At 52.5% G+C, this 15,324-nt stretch overlaps 3 protein-coding genes across 7 annotated transcripts; 1 reads left to right on the forward strand and 2 right to left on the reverse strand.

Moving 5' to 3' along the window:
• Positions 1–679: 679 nt before the first annotated feature.
• On the reverse strand, positions 680–5,246 carry EIF2B4 (eukaryotic translation initiation factor 2B subunit delta). Of its 2 annotated transcripts, XM_049903231.1 has the most exons (13): positions 5,149–5,246; positions 4,740–4,783; positions 4,282–4,417; positions 3,879–4,085; positions 3,526–3,608; positions 3,236–3,327; positions 2,886–3,000; positions 2,608–2,684; positions 2,323–2,425; positions 1,976–2,103; positions 1,644–1,821; positions 1,054–1,234; positions 680–927 (listed from the first exon to the last, which is right to left on the reverse strand). In XM_049903231.1, the coding sequence occupies exons 1-13, from the start codon at positions 5,177–5,179 to the stop codon at positions 728–730; spliced, it is 1,575 nt and encodes a 524-aa protein (XP_049759188.1). In that variant the 5' UTR covers positions 5,180–5,246; the 3' UTR covers positions 680–727. The 2 variants fall into 2 exon arrangements, with proteins under 2 accessions (XP_049759188.1, XP_049759187.1); XM_049903230.1 differs by lacking the exon at positions 5,149–5,246 and having other exon boundaries at positions 4,740–5,124.
• A 223-nt stretch (positions 5,247–5,469) lies between these two features.
• Positions 5,470–11,247, forward strand: SNX17 (sorting nexin 17). Its single transcript, XM_049904073.1, has 15 exons — positions 5,470–5,656; positions 6,111–6,185; positions 7,177–7,294; positions 7,786–7,850; positions 8,255–8,365; positions 8,474–8,564; positions 8,727–8,814; positions 9,059–9,128; positions 9,399–9,491; positions 9,597–9,800; positions 9,934–10,059; positions 10,219–10,296; positions 10,447–10,521; positions 10,615–10,656; positions 10,748–11,247. Exons 1-15 carry the CDS (start codon positions 5,594–5,596, stop codon positions 10,859–10,861), a joined length of 1,413 nt encoding a protein of 470 aa, XP_049760030.1. The 5' UTR covers positions 5,470–5,593; the 3' UTR covers positions 10,862–11,247.
• Positions 11,248–11,321: 74 nt separating this feature from the next.
• Positions 11,322–15,194, reverse strand: ZNF513 (zinc finger protein 513). 4 transcript variants are annotated; one of them, XM_049904072.1, is made up of 4 exons: positions 15,134–15,194; positions 14,440–14,601; positions 12,596–13,183; positions 11,322–12,505 (listed from the first exon to the last, which is right to left on the reverse strand). In XM_049904072.1, exons 2-4 carry the CDS (start codon positions 14,462–14,464, stop codon positions 11,679–11,681), a joined length of 1,440 nt encoding a protein of 479 aa, XP_049760029.1. In that variant the 5' UTR covers positions 14,465–14,601; positions 15,134–15,194; the 3' UTR covers positions 11,322–11,678. The 4 variants fall into 4 exon arrangements, with proteins under 4 accessions (XP_049760029.1, XP_049760027.1, XP_049760026.1 ...); XM_049904070.1 differs by lacking the exon at positions 15,134–15,194 and adding an exon at positions 14,867–15,085; XM_049904069.1 differs by lacking the exon at positions 15,134–15,194 and adding an exon at positions 14,852–15,085.
• Between the last annotated feature and the right edge of the window lie 130 nt (positions 15,195–15,324).

The raw sequence follows: 15,324 nt of genomic DNA on the forward strand, positions 1-15,324 counted from the left end.
CTAGGTCAGATGTTACCTGTGAAGTCTTCTCCAACCTTACAAGACCCAGTGGCATAATCCTTGGTTGCTTCCAAGGAATTTTGTTTATACTACTAGTAGAACAAAATACTACAGATACTATAGTACCACAGAAAATACTATAGATGTCATTACATATCTGTTCTCCACTATAAGTCCATGGTAAGTACTCTTTAAGGACATACACCATAATGTGAATCCAGACTGCCTGAGATCACAACCTGGTTTAGCTAGCCATGTTACCTTGGGCAAGTAATTTCTCTGTGCCTCAGATTTCTCACCCATAAAATCTTACTTCATAGAGTTGTACTAATCATTCTAAAGGGATAAGAAAAGGCTTAAAACAGTTTCTGACACACAAGAAGTACTCAATAAACAGTTGCTAAGCTACCACTTAGGATAGGACTCATATTTGCCCTTATATTCCTCTTTATATCAGTGTCTGGCACATAGATACTCAATAAATGATTGATGACTTGGATAGTTTTTAGTCTCCAAACTGATCTTCGCTTTGGCTCCAAAGCACTGGCATGAAGCTGGAGACACCTGAAAGAGTCTCCATAAAGGTTTGAGGTTGGTAGCAGGTGATAAGAAGGGTTGGGGAGCCTAGCCCCCTAACTTACGTGGCTGTGATACTAAAAGAGATACAAAGGCAGCAGAATTGCTGAGTTTAGGGAGTATGTCATTTATTGACCCTGCGTCCCCACCCTTACTGGTCACTGCTCTTGACTCGGAGAACAACAGGTACAGAACTGCAAGGGATCATCCCCAGCTCTGTGATCACCAGATCCACGAGCTCTGGGGGGGTCACATCATAGACCAGATTCAACAACCGTAGGGATGGGTGGTTCTGCCAGTTAGCCAGGGCCACACGTTCTCCCCTCTCACACAGCAGATCATCGGGGTCATCTGCAATGGGAGGTATACCCATTCACGTCCTTTTAGAAAACAAGTTGCATTTTAACCTCCCCTCTCCCTCTCCAATCTTCTCAGGTCTGCTGGAAATTTCTTTCCTGCCCTCCAGGGCATCCTTACCTAGCTCATTAGAGACAAAGGCATCAGTCTGCACACGCTCACAGAACTTGTATGTTTCACAGCAGACCAGCACTGGCACATTATGGGCTCGAGCCACTAGGGCCAGCTGTGCTGTCCCTACCCGTGACATCACAGACCCATTGGCCAGGAGTGCATGAGCTCCCAATAACACCTTAGAAACCTGTTTGTTTTAGAGAATGGGAAGGAGGAAGAAAAAATTTCATATGTAGTATACAATGCAGAATAAGGTTTCTCTCTTCTGCCCAGGCCAGCAATATCAACATATCTTAATGCTGGCTCTTCTTCTTTGAAAACACCTGACCACTGACCCATCAAACATTCCACAAGAAACCTAAACTCTGAAGTTACTTTTGTCCTGTTTCCTCTGGGTGGTTGCTAGTTTGATGTAACGTGCTTGCAATAGCTATGCTGTGCTAAAGCATATCATAGATGGTTTTCCTATTAAATATAAACGAGGTCTATATAATTCTAATATTTCTAGATAAGTATAACCTTCGGAAGGTGAGATTACGTCTATACTACTATACCCTTTTACTTTCAACTTTGGAGTCCGTTTCCCCTGCCCTCACCTCTGGGAGGACATAGGAAGCTGCAGGAATCAGCAGATAGGAGGCAGGGACCCCAGCACGGACCAGAAAATGCAGCGTATGCCTTCCCTCCAGCCGCGGCCGGCTGTCCACCACTACCACCCGAAACCGCCGGCCCTCAGCCCAAGCTTCCTGAAGAATTCGTGACACCAGAGATGAGCTGAAATGGAGAGGAGGATTCAGCTATAAATGCCACTAACTAATGCCCCGCCCATTCCCAAAGGGCGAGTGGGTAGTCCCTTCTTTCAGGTCATTCCACCCCCCAATTGTCCCAGTCATAGGGTCCCTTTCCAGTACCCTGCTCTGGACCATACCATCCATACACCAGGATCACATCTCCATTACTGATCTTCTTGTAAGCAAAGCGTGAAATTGCCTGAGCTGCAAGGACAATCTTCTCTTGCACATACCAATCAATAGCTACTTGAAGTTCTGACTTGGCCTAGAAATGAACACATATCTTCCTGATTATCACGCCAGATACTTGAACATGTGTATAATGATGGGCTCAAAGGTGGCACAAGCCAGACTGCCCAGCCACTTCCTTAACCCTTGACTGGGGCAGAATGGCTTTCATTGTCCTTCCCAGGGCAATTATCCTAAACACGTTTCTTAAGTCTACCCCCAGCTGCATGCCTTTCTCATTCCTCATACTCATCACCTCCTCTTCCCGCTTGGAACTGCTCACACCCGTGATCTCCTTGTTAAGGAACTTGATGGCGTTGTACATGCTCGCTGACAGGGGACGGCACTGCGTGAGGAAGCTACAACAACAATACCCTATGTTTGTGCAACTCTTTACAACTTACAAAGCTTTCACACTTAAAAAAATTTCTTTAGAAAGAAAACAGGACAAAAAAATGAAAATGGAATTAAAAGAATAAGAGAAAAGGTACAAGACAATGATTGGGTGAAGCGGGAGTGGACTTGCAGTGGTTGTCCTTACCTGATGTAGGGTTTTAGTTTATTCACTAGATCCCTCGAGAGTTCTTCATTGGGAGGTGTCATATAATCCTGAATCACCTAGCGAACACACAAGTTGATCAACAAAATGCCCCAAATAAAGGTCTCTGGAAGGGGGCTGGGAATAAACCTCATGGAGGAAAATATTCTAAGGGTAGAGTCATTCCTTCTTTCCCCCAGAGATTACCTTGGGTAAGAGAAGCTGTGGTAGTGTTGGGGAAGGTGGGGCTGGATCATAAGAGGAAACAGGATGGGGCATACCTGCTGCAAGGCACGGAGCAGGGCAATACACCGGGCATTGGAGCCACTGACCAGGCCCTGGGAGTACCGCAGGCCGAGTTGCACGATGGCTGGGTGGATCACAGAGGATGGGATGCTGATGGGATGGCGGTGTCACACACTTTGCAAGGGAGCTTGAGCACCTACTGCCCACCTGCCCCTGATGAAAAGGAACTTTCTTCACTAGCACAGACTTCCCCATTTTTTCTGGAGTTTTGCCTTGAGTCCGTACTTCTCCCCACAGATCCAAACTCAAATTTCTAGTCACTTTCAACACTGAATTACTAAAACTCCTCAGACATAAAAATTATTACAATTTCCTAAGATCCTACCTCATATACTGGGTCAGAGAGTTTTGTCGGCTGTACTGGGGAAGGTGGGAGAAGAGACTGACTTTGGATCCATAATCCTTCCGTGTAGGAACCTTGACAAGACAAGGAAATAGGACCAATGATCCAGAATTTAAAACCATGGGATAAAGCTGGAAAGGAAATGAACTGCGAGACTACTTTGACCCAAATACCCATCCTTCTCGAGAGTTTTACTTCACCCTGAACGCCTTTCTTCCCTCTATTGCATCTCCCTAGGCTCTTTCTGGCCACATACCAAACCCACTTTCTACCTCTTGTCGCTCCGGTTTCTTAACAAGCCTTCTCAGAGGTGTGGGGTCATCGACCTGAGTGTGTTCAGGGAGTCGCTTCGCTCCTGAAAGATAATGATCATGTTCTCACAAAACTGTAGGTGATATTGGGTAGTCCGCTCTTAGGGGATATGGAGCATCTAGCAAAATAGGACTAAAAAAGCAGAGAAAAAATAGGGTAAAAGAAGGAATAGGTGTAGGATTGTGGTGGGTCAGGGGGGTGGTGGGATGGGATTTTGAGCTCTGGGTCTTAGGGAGGGGAGAGCTGTTTTACTCTGGGGAAGACTGAGCTAGCACAAGAATTAGGAGTAACAGACGTCTTGAAATCAAGATACCTGAGGGGGTTTCTCCAGGCGTGCTGGGACAGGCCTGAGGAGGTGGTCCTCCTGGTTCACCTTTCCTTGCCTGTTTCAGAGCTCGCTCTGCCTCCTGCTTGGCCCTCCGCTCAGCCCGAAGTTCAGCTTTACTCCGACCAGGTGGAACTTTCTCCCCAGGAGTGCCTAACTGTTTGGTGGGCCCTGGCAGTTCTCTGGTTGGGCTTACTAAACATAGAAAGAAGAGTTGCCCAAGCCCTAAGCAGACAACATCCATGCCCCAGTCAAAGCCTCACTCCCTGTTTATGTAAATCTCTTCTCCCTTCACATGCTCAATCCAACTTTTACCTGTCTCTCTCTCCTCTCTCCCACCACACTCCTCTACCAGCTCCACACCCCAGCCCTGTTAAATTTAGCCCAGCACCTTGACACCGGGCTGCAGATACAGTCCAGCCAGTTTCGGGTTCTGTCCCCTTTTCCTCCTTCCGTTTCTTCTTCTGTTGTTTCTTTTCCTTCCGAAGCTGCAGCTTCTCTTCTTGGGTCATCTCCCTCCCCCCTGCCTGAGACAGACATAGAATACTGCTCTTCCCCAACAATCCCAAAGGTGAATAAACACTATCGGATACTTACAAGATTACCACAAGGATAAATCCTTAATCCTCTCTAATTCCCACCCGCTCCCTGTTACAAGCTTACATGCCACAGGGATCGAAGTTTCTCCTCCAGAGTCACACTGTGAGGGCTGAACGAACTCAGTAACATCTCATTTTACCGAAATATATACTGAACGGGGATGGAGGTGGGGGCGGAATGAAGTTACCAGAACCTACTGAGTAGCAAGGAAGACCTTGACAGGTGGCTCAGGAGGGTACCCTCACTTACCCCAGGCCGAGAAGCAAGCTCCGCCTTCATCGCAGATCCCGAGTCTGCATCAGAAAACAGGGCGCAAAGTGAGCAGGAGGGGCTCCGGGAGGATTTGGGAGGGCTTGGCGCAGCCAGCTGGGTCGGCATGGGCACGGCTCTGCGGCCAGGCGGGGAGCTAGTCAGTGATTCGCTTGGGGACGCGCTGCGCGGCAGGATCAAAGGAAAGGCGGGGGCCGAAGAAAGGTGGGGTCGCCCACCCTTCTCCCAGGAACCAGCCGGTACAACAGCGCGGGGCTGCGCCCGAGGCTGTGGGGATCAGAATCCGGCTTGGCGCCGGAACCGGCCGACCCGGCCCAGAGACGCCTGACACTAGCTGTCCCGAGCCAGTCCGCTCGCGTATGTTTGTGCGCCAGAGCCTTCCACTCACCCTCGCGAACAGCCACAGCCACGGCAGCCATCACCCTTAGTCCTTGGCTCCGCCCCTTGCAGTCACTGGGCCTCCGCGGTGCCTGGCTCCGCTGTCGCTGGGATTACAGCGCCACCTGGGTAGGAGGCTGAGCCACCGACACTTTCGGTGCGCAGCCCCAAGCGGACTACAATCTCCGACGTGCACTGGGGCTCCGCTCAGGGCTACGGGTCGTGATGAGGGCCATCTCAAGTTTGGGCTCCCAGTTAAGATGGTTTCCTTACCCTTTACACTACACTTCCCAGCATGCCCGGGAGGCTGCGCCCCAGAGCGGACGTCCCACCTCCTATTTCAGGCCCCCCAAAATGGCGAGTGAGGTCGTGGGTACGCGCTGAGCAGCGAAGGCGAGCGTGCAAATCCTCTGCGGCCCTTAGTCTGGAACCCGGCGGGCCCTGCCGCCCGGAACATGCACTTTTCCATTCCTGAAACCGAGTCCCGCAGCGGGGACAGCGGCGGCTCCGCCTACGTGGTGAGGAGCGGCCGGCGCCGAGCCGGGCAGGGGCGGGGATAACGGGCCGGAGCCCTCCGGGAGCGGCCTCAGAGGCCTGGCCGCCAGCCTTCGGGCCTGGGCCCGGGTTACCGACTCCTGACGGCCTCTTAGGGAGCTTATCTCTCGTCTCGGATTCGTCCAGAGATCGCCCCGGCTCCTGTAGCTCCTTTGTTTGGCCTCCCCTGAATGGGCCGCGGCTGCTCTGGAGGGCGTCACTGACCTCCTGGGGAGGGAGTCTGCGGCAGGAGCGCCCGAGTTTCCCCCGGACCCGCCCTCCTGTTTTGGGACTTGGCCGGAGGGAAGACAGGCTAACTAAACCATGGAAGATTTCGGCGCCTTACTCAGAGTTGTGCCAGGCAGCTTCCGGCCGGGGCTCTCAAAGGGGTAGCCTACACCGGGACCCTAAAATGCTTGCCTGCTTTTGTGTCCGCAGGCCTATAATATTCACGTGAATGGAGTCCTGCATTGTCGGGTGCGCTACAGCCAGCTCCTGGGGCTGCACGAGCAGGTGGGACTAGCGCTCCAGCCTTGAGGCAGCTTCAAGCCCTTTCCTACACTCCGGCATCAGTGTCTCGGTTTTTTCTTCTCTTCGCTTTCCCTTAGGCTTTTGTTTCCTTTGATCACTGCCACAGCGGAGGATCCGGTGCTTTTATCTTATCTTCTGACATTTCCTTGAACCTCCCTAAGAAACTTAACGCCCCTGTGCTAATTGTTCCTCCTCCCCATACTCACATCCTCCTTCCTGCTTTTCTGTTTCCAGCCCGCTTTTCAGCCTTTGCCTGTGCACGGAAAAACCGACCCCCTCCTGACGGCCAAAGCACAGTCCTTCTGTCATCTGAGCGGCAACTTGAATTCTTTTCCCTGCTCACTCATTAATTTCCTTGTGTGTTCTTTGACCCATCTCAGTGTGTGTGGTTGTTCCAGTTATTGCCATGTATCTGTAATACCGTGTTTCTCTGCCTTCTTCACCAGATGGTGAACTCTGTAACTCAGTACAGAATCCTGGTTTACTGATAATTAGTTGTGCAACCCTGAACAAGTTACCTGTTTTTTTGGGGGGGGGGGGGGGGGCTCAGTTTCTACAGCTGAAAAATGGATTAATTTATCTCCAAAGTCTCTTTAAGTTCTAAGATACTTTGTGAACATACTTAGCTACTATTTGTGCACTTAAATTTTCTTTATAAAGCCCTTTGCTTCCTGTCAGGGTTCAATGAGCAGAATCTTGCTAGATAATCAAGAAGCTCTCTAGGCCCTGGCCTCATACAAACCCTCCCTACTCTGTGGAGGGTCTGACTTGTTCACAGTAAGATAGGAAAGAATTTATGTCTCGAACAGAGAAAATGGTACCTCTGCCAAAGGAATTGTTTCCCAGATGATCAGAGTAGATGGAGCAGAGACTGGGGGAAGGAAAAGGGAGCCCAAGAGAACATGATGGGTCTGAATTTCCTCTTTTCCTTTTCTATGTTTACGTGAAGGGTTATGTCTCTTTCTCTAAATAGCTCCGGAAGGAATATGGGGCCAATGTGCTTCCTGCATTCCCCCCAAAGAAGCTTTTCTCTCTGACCCCTGCTGAGGTAGAACAGAGGAGGGAGCAGTTAGAGAAGTACATGCAAGCTGGTGAGTGGTTGAAGGGAATTTTAGGCTATGTTGAGCACTATGGGAAGACACTAAAAACACCTCGTTCTGTAGGTAGAAGGTCCAAATTCACTTCTCCATCTGGGGAGCCTTCTGTTTGATCTGTGATTTAATTAGCATAAGTGAATAGCGTGCACTTTGGGCACCAACATCTGTGAGAATGTTAGTATAACACTAAACATTCTTAAAGCACTTTAGATTGGTGGGGAAGACTTAATCTGTATCTGATGTGCTTTAGATTAACATCGTTGTTATTTCCCTAGTTCTATAGACTGGACCCAACTAGATGGCAGCCAAGGGTGGGGCAGGTGAAGAATTTATGCAAACAGTGAGTGAGGTGAGGCCAGCTGGGGGATGTGGCAGGTCACCATCAGCCCAGGAAATGGGGTCGGGGGGCACCTACCAAGAAGAGGACTGGGGGGAGCCAAGAGGGAGTCCTAAGTTACCGGAACATCATTCCCTTGTCCCCACAGTTCGGCAAGACCCACTGCTTGGGAGCAGTGAAACCTTCAATAGTTTCCTGCGCCGAGCACAACAGGTAAGGCTTGGGTAAGACCAAGATATAAGAGAAGGACCTTGCTGGAGGGCCATGACATTTTAATAAGGTAGCTACAAAGGAGTTACCTTTTTTAATGGAATGAGGCTTCTGCTGTACCTGTTTTAAATTCAGTTCCTTTGGTCTTCATTTCCTGCTATTCCATGGGTCTTAGAGACTTTTTCTAGGAGCTCAGGAGGTACCAGTGGGACACTTTCTTCCCGTCAAGAGTGCTTTGTCACTGACATATGACAAGGATGAAATTAAGGAAACCCAGCCTGTATTTAAGCAGTTAAAACGAAGACACCAGAGGGACTTAGAAATAAGAGAATTGAGGATGGGTAAGAGCTGGCCCCTAGGCCAGCTAACAGAGCGGTGCCTTCCATCCTCACATCTGCTCACAACAGGAGACACAGCAGGTCCCCACAGAAGAGGTCTCCTTGGAAGTGCTGCTCAGCAACGGGCAGAAAGTTCTGGTCAATGTGCTAACTTCAGATCAAACCGAGGATGTCTTGGAGGTGAGGTCCTTAGTCTGTACTGCTCCTTCCGCTTCCCCTGCAGGGCCCCAGGCTTGGGGGTGATTGGAATCAGCCTGTGTAAGCTGTACTTCCTATCTCTGTCCACAGGCTGTGGCTGCAAAGCTGGATCTTCCAGACGACTTGATTGGATACTTTAGTCTCTTTCTAGTTCGAGAAAAAGAGGATGGAGTCTTTTCTTGTGAGTTTCTCCGGACTTTACTGGTTCTCTGTTTCCGGTAGTGAGTTCATCTCCCCGTTAACTTGGAGACCAGAATGTGCCATTTCCTTAGAACTTTTCTCCTGATTTCCCTTCCCCTGAGTCTCAAGACATTTTTCTTTTCATTTTTTTTTTCACGCATAGTTGTACGGAAGTTGCAAGAGTTTGAGCTCCCTTATGTGTCTGTTACCAGTCTACGGAGTCAAGAGTATAAGATCGTGCTAAGGAAAAGGTCAGGGCTGTGCTTGGAGCAGGGAGAGGGTGCTGGGTTGAATTATTGGACCACATATTGAGACAGAATAATCTGGACAAGTGGGTAGAACTGGGTGTTTCTAAAAGGCCTCCTAAGCTTCCTCCCACTGTACCACCTTATAGTTCCAGATTGCTCCTGTTCTGTTTTGTTCCTATTTTCCATTATTCCTCTTTCCTCACCCCAGTTTAGCCCCATTACCCCTTTCCACCCCTTGACCTCACAGTTATTGGGACTCTGCCTATGATGACGATGTCATGGAGAACCGGGTGGGCCTCAACCTGCTTTACGCTCAGGTGAGCTTGTAGCTGCCTTAGAATCCCTCCCCTGAAAATGACTGTGGTGTCCCACTCTCCAAGAAAACTCCCTTCATGTCTTTGCTCCCAGTTCATGGGGAAGTTCCTAGGATACTATCAGGGCACCTGACACAGCCCCTACTGTCCTGCTATATAAGCTGGTAAGATCAAGGACTCACTGCAAAGAGGCTGGACGGAGGTGACTTTACATGCTTTTCTCAGATCTCTGACTGGGAGTCCCCACTCCTCCATTCCTTGTGTCCACTGTAGACAGTATCAGATATTGAGCGTGGGTGGATCCTGGTCACCAAGGAGCAGCACCGGCAGCTCAAGTCTCTGCAAGAGAAGGTCTCCAAGAAGGAGGTGAGCCCAGCTTAGCTACTTTCCTGTCTCCATCCAAGGGACTGCTTTCTCTAAGCTACCCCACTCCCCCTCCCTGACCTGCCCCATGGGGTGGCTGCATTTCAGTTTCTACGGCTGGCCCAGACATTGCGGCACTATGGCTACCTACGCTTCGATGCCTGTGTGGCCGACTTTCCAGAAAAGGACTGTCCCGTGGTGGTGAGCGCAGGCAACAGTGAGCTCAGCCTCCAGCTCCGCCTGCCTGGCCAGCAACTCCGCGAAGGTTCCTTCCGGGTCACCCGCATGCGGTGTTGGCGGGTTACCTCCTCTGTGAGTTGGGGCAGAGGGGGAGAGCCTGTAGGGAGGGGCCTGACTGACCTGGAGCTTCAGGAATGGGCTGCAAGGGTCAGGAAGGGAGACAGGTAGGTCAGAAAGAACTCAACCTAATTCCCCTAACTCCCAGGTGCCACTGCCCAGTGGAGGCACCAGCAGCCCAGGCCGGGGCCGGGGTGAGGTGCGCCTGGAACTGGCTTTCGAATACCTCATGAGCAAGGATCGACTACAGTGGGTCACCATCACCAGTCCCCAGGTGTGAGCCTACCCTCAGGCCTCCTCTGGAGCACACTGCACTGTCTGCCTTGGATACCCAAGTCAAGGGCTTTCAGGACTCCATGTGATGGGAGCCCTTGTCTTTGGGGTACTGGGTTAGGATGACCACTGTTTAGGCTGAGCTGTTTTCTTGCCCCAGGCTATCATGATGAGCATCTGCTTGCAGTCCATGGTAGATGAACTGATGGTGAAGAAGTCTGGTGGCAGTATCAGGAAGGTAAGAAGCAAGTGTGTAGACTAAGCAGCTGAGTGGTTGTGCTCTCCCTTACTGTCCTGGGTATGAGGCTTCTCTGGAGAGGAAGGGAAAGGGTTGGGATTCTAAAGGGAGTGATCCCATCCTCATCAGCACCTCCTGTCTCCATCCCAGATGCTCCGCCGGCGGGTCGGGGGTACCCTGAGGCACTCAGACAGTCAGCAAGCAGTGAAATCCCCACCGCTGCTTGTAAGTATTACTCACTGGTCAGTACCCAGGTTCCCAGCCTTGTTTCTACCTCCCCCAGTAAGGTCTCTGACATCTCTCTCTCTTCTTCCCCAGGAGTCACCTGATGCCACCCGGGAGTCCATGGCCAAACTCTCAGTGAGTTTCCTACAAATGTTGGTGAGGTTGGTGTTTGATGGGGACCTCCAGGAGGCTCAAGCTCTCTGACCCCTACCTGCCTTTGTTACAGAGCAAACTGAGTGCTGTGAGCTTGCGGGGGATTGGCAGTCCCAGCACAGATGCCAGTGCCGGTGATGTTCACGGCAATTTCGCCTTCGAGGGCATTGGAGATGAGGATCTGTAATCTCCACAGCTTGGGAGTCTACCCTCTACCCCAGAGGAATATACAGAAACTTGCCCTGTGCCTGTGTACCCCCAAGCTGGGGGTCTTTTCCTTCCTACCTTTCCGTTTCTCCCCTCGGCCAGAGGCTGCCTAACCTGCCTTCTCTTCCCCCTGGGCTGGCTGTACAAAGGACTGCCCCCTTTCTCTTTTCCAAGCTGGCCCTCGATGCCAAATTAGCGTTTAGTATTTTGCACACTATCCAAGGGACCATGGCCTCCTGCCTCGGGAACCACAGCTCTCCCTGGCTGCTTCTGGCTTCTCGGGGCGATGGGCCGAGGGGATGGGCAGAGGTCTATGTATGGTCTGGCCCAGCTCCCAATCATTAAACTCAGCCTGATTGCTGCCTATCTCTGGTTCCCTCTCACTGCCCCTGCTCCCCCCACCATCACAGCAGGGACTGCTGTGCTTGCCAGTGCTAACTCAGCATACACATGGCTTTGTTAGTGTTTCCTTTATTATAAAGCACTGAAATAAGTTAAATAAACAGATGGGAGCCTGGTCAGTCCCCCAGCCAGTCCCTCCACAGCTCCTGGAAGCAGTGGAGGTAAATACAGGGCCCTTTTCACTGAGCTCTTGAAGTGCACCAGTCAAGGCAAAGCCCCTGGTCCACATGGGCCCCCCGCCCATCGGGTTTGGGCTGGTCCATATAGTGCTTAGGTTAGTCTGTGTGGAGCCCCTGGCCAGCGGGGGAGGAAGGAGGTGGCAGCTTCTGATCAGTCTGTATAAAACATACAGGAGGGTCACGGCTAACCCTTAGGGCCCTGGACAAGAACCTAGCTCAGGGTGAGTCTGTGTGAAGAGTCCGGCTACCAGCAGCGCCCAGGGCTGTTGGACCCCGAGAGCTCAAAACTGGGGGTGGGCTATGAGGTGGGACCCAGCTCTCAGAGGCAGAGAGGCCCGGCCCTCCTGCTGCACCATGGTCATGCACCTTCTGGTGGCGCTTGTAGTTGTCCCAGTGGCCTGTGGTGTAGGCGCAGGTGGCACAGCGGAAGGGCTTCTCGCCTGTGTGCCGCAGCATGTGGCGTTTGAGGTTCATGCTCTGATTGCAGCTGTAGTTGCAAAGGCTACACCGAAAAGGTTTGTCACCCGAGTGGATGCGACCATGACGCTTGAGGTTGGCCAGGTTGCCACAGGCATAGGGGCAGAGGGGGCACTTGTAGGGCTTCTCTCCTGTGTGGACGCGCTGATGCCGTTTCAGGTTATCCAAGTGAGCAGAGGCATAGGGGCAGCGGGCACAACGGAAAGGCTTCTCACCGCTGTGTGTCTTCATGTGCCGGGCCAGGTGGTTGGGATAGTGAGTGGCAAAGGGGCAGAGGCTACAGGCAAAGCCTTTGTCATTGGGACCCTGGGGTCCCCCACTGGCACCCCCTCCAGCCTCTCCTCGCATACAGCGCCCACACATGGCAGGTCCCAGCCGACTGCCCTCACTCTCCTCCAGCTCTTGTCCACAGCCCCGGCAGGTCCAAGGGAACAGCAGCTCTGGCAGTGGTTCTGATCCAGTCCCACACAGGCCCTCCCCTTCTCCCCTCAGCTGCCCACAGTCTGGCAGGAAACTGGCACCACCTGGTGGCACATGGAGGCTCAAATCTGGAAGGAGCAGAGCATCTGTGGGAGCAGTGAAACCTGGGCTATGAATCCAAGTATCCCTAGGGCCACCCACCCCTGCCCCAGGTTCTTTGGCCGTTGGCTTTTTACCTTCAGGTCGCTGGGGCACTGCCCCCTCCTGCTCTGTGGGACTGGGAGGCCGGGCTGGTCGTGGGGCACAGCAGCGGAAGCCACAGGTCGGGCAGGGAGGAGTGGGGGGCCCTGCATGGGTGCGCTGATGCCGCCTCAGGTTGCCCAGGCTGCTGCAGGCAAAGGGGCAGTGGGGACAGCGGTAGGGCTTCTCGCCAGTGTGGGTGCGAGTATGCCGCGTCAGGTTGACGAGCTGGGCTGAGGCGTAGGGGCAGCGGCCACAGCGGAACGGCTTCTCCCCACTGTGTGTCTGCATATGCCGCTTCAGGTGGCTCGAGTAGTGGGACACGAAGGCGCAGAGGCGGCATGAGTACAGTAGCCGTGGGGGCAGCGGGGGCCCCCCACCCGGTCCTCCTGCCCCACAACACGGCCCCTCACCTGTCGGCCCCCCACACAGCTGGCAGGCTGGGCCTGGCCTCTCACCCCTGGCCTCCCCTGGACCCCTGGCTGGCTCCTCAACTTCACTCTCGGCACTTAGTGCCCGGCCGCCCCCAGACTCGTCGTCACTCAGCCCGTAGGGAAGCCCAGGCCTGGCCCCCAGAGAGTCTCCTGGTGAGACAGAGATGAGAAGAGACATCACCACGGGGTAAGACCAGGCTCCAGTTCTCCACTTGTCACCTGTGGTCTATCCCACTTGCCTGTCGCCACCCTTCTTTTAGCTTCAATGACCCCTTAAGTTTCCTCTTAGAGATACAGGTCTCACCTGCAGCAATTATAGGAAACATGAATTATTGTCTTCTGAGTTTGACCTGATCTAACAGCTGTAAGGTTGAGCTGTACCTAGTTTTACTGAATGGAAAAAGGGTTTAGGGCTTGGCTCGAAGTGGACAATAGACTGAAATGAATCAATGATGTGATTGATTCTTGAGATAAGAAGTAAAAACGCAAAAGGCAGAGACCGGAGACCTTTTTCTAAGCTCTAGCAAAGCCCCTTTTAGTATGGAGCTAATTACAAAATCAAACACTGAATCTCAAGTGTAAGGCAGAAGTTGGAGGGAGGTTGAAAAAAAAAAGAGTGGGGGATGTAATACCACTTCTAAGCTTAAAGGATGGATTCTTATTGACAAGAATTCCCTCAATGATGTTCAAAAGCATCCTTCCTGGGTGAGTAGGTATAAACCTGAAAAAACCCAATGCCACTGAGTTGGTTCCGACTCATAGTGACACTGTATGACAGAGTAGAACTGTCCCATAGGGTTTCCAAGGTGTGCCTGGTGGATTCAAACTGCTGACCTTTATGGTTAGCAGCGGTAGCTCTTAACCACTACCCCACTAGGGTTTCCAAGTGGGTAGGTAGTAAAGCAAATTAGAATGCAGTGATCCTAAGATCAGAGGAAAGAATTGAATATAGGAGAGTTGACTTACAGAGACGAAAACCTCAATACAAAAAGTTTATGCTGCAGGTGAAAGGAGCCTAGATTAAACATACATACTAGCAGAGAAACTGCTTTCCTGAACCTCGGAGAGCAGACACACAGGAATAGGCTAAGAAGCGGGGCAAGGTTATTAAAAGGGCATTTACTTCTAACCAGTTGCTCCATGTGATTTACCCAGTCCTATTCAACCCACCTTTGGGTCAGGCCCCAGAACTTAACTAAGCTAGAGTGTAGAAGACCAGAGAACCTCAACAAAGTGATAGAGCTAATTAGAACATTCGCCAAATGAAGAAACGTAGCTCTAATCTAAACTAAACCAGCCCTAGGTTGTGGCAGGAAATGGTGTTTCGTACACTGGCACTAAACCTGCCTCCTGAAGGGCTGGGGTCCCGGGGACCACCAATCCTTAACCAAGTCCCCCAAACCCACCTTCAGAGTCTCTGTCAAAGCCCATGAGTTGATCGCTGTTGCCGTCATCTTCCTCCTCTTCCTCTTCCTCTTCCTCCTCAAACTCCAGATCCTGGCCTAGTAGCAAATCACTCTCCAACACCAGGGCGCCAGGTCCTTCCTCGAAGGAGTCTTCAGTATCCACTGAAGAGGGGAGGGGGCTTGTGGATTCTCCCTCAGGAGCCGTGCCCATCAACCGCACCACCGGGAACCGGCCCTCGTGGACCGCACTTCCCATACTCGCTGACCCTCCTGGTCCCCTTAGTACCTCGCTAAGAAGCTAGGAGTCCAGAGTGCCCACCCCATCCCTCAGGAGTCCTCCTCCACCCCCACCTGAACCCACCCCACTGACCCCACCCCCGCTCCTCCCCCCTCGCGATCCCTGACCCCTGACCTTTGACCCCCTCACATTTCACGGGCTGCGGGTGGCTTTGCTTCCTTCGGGGCATGGTGACCGGCTCCAGCCCGACGCGCCTCCGGCCTGCGGCCTGCGGCCCCGCCCCTCCCAGCTCGGCCCACCCTCCGTCCCTCCCTCTCAGGGCCCGCGGGCCGTCCTCATGCAGCGACGCGGGACCTGGGCAGCCCCCGGCCCTGGCCCCGGCGCCCAGCTCAGGCCGCTCCCGCCGCCGCTTCCATTCATGGAGCCCCCTACCCCCCTACGGAGACCAGCTGGTACCTCCGCACTCGCTTCCGCTTCCGCTGCCGCAGAGCTACACGGGACGCGTAGTCACCAAAAGCAGAAGCGGCAACTGCTGCCACAGCGTGACCAGGAAGTAATTGTGACGCAAGAAAGCGGGCGAGCCAATCAGGAGTCAGCCAGAAACCGGGCCGGCGAGTAGAGCAAGAAAGACGCTGGCCCAGGTTTCA

This window comes from Elephas maximus, chromosome 12 (genome assembly GCF_024166365.1).
Source record: "Elephas maximus indicus isolate mEleMax1 chromosome 12, mEleMax1 primary haplotype, whole genome shotgun sequence".
NCBI lineage: Eukaryota > Metazoa > Chordata > Mammalia > Proboscidea > Elephantidae > Elephas > Elephas maximus.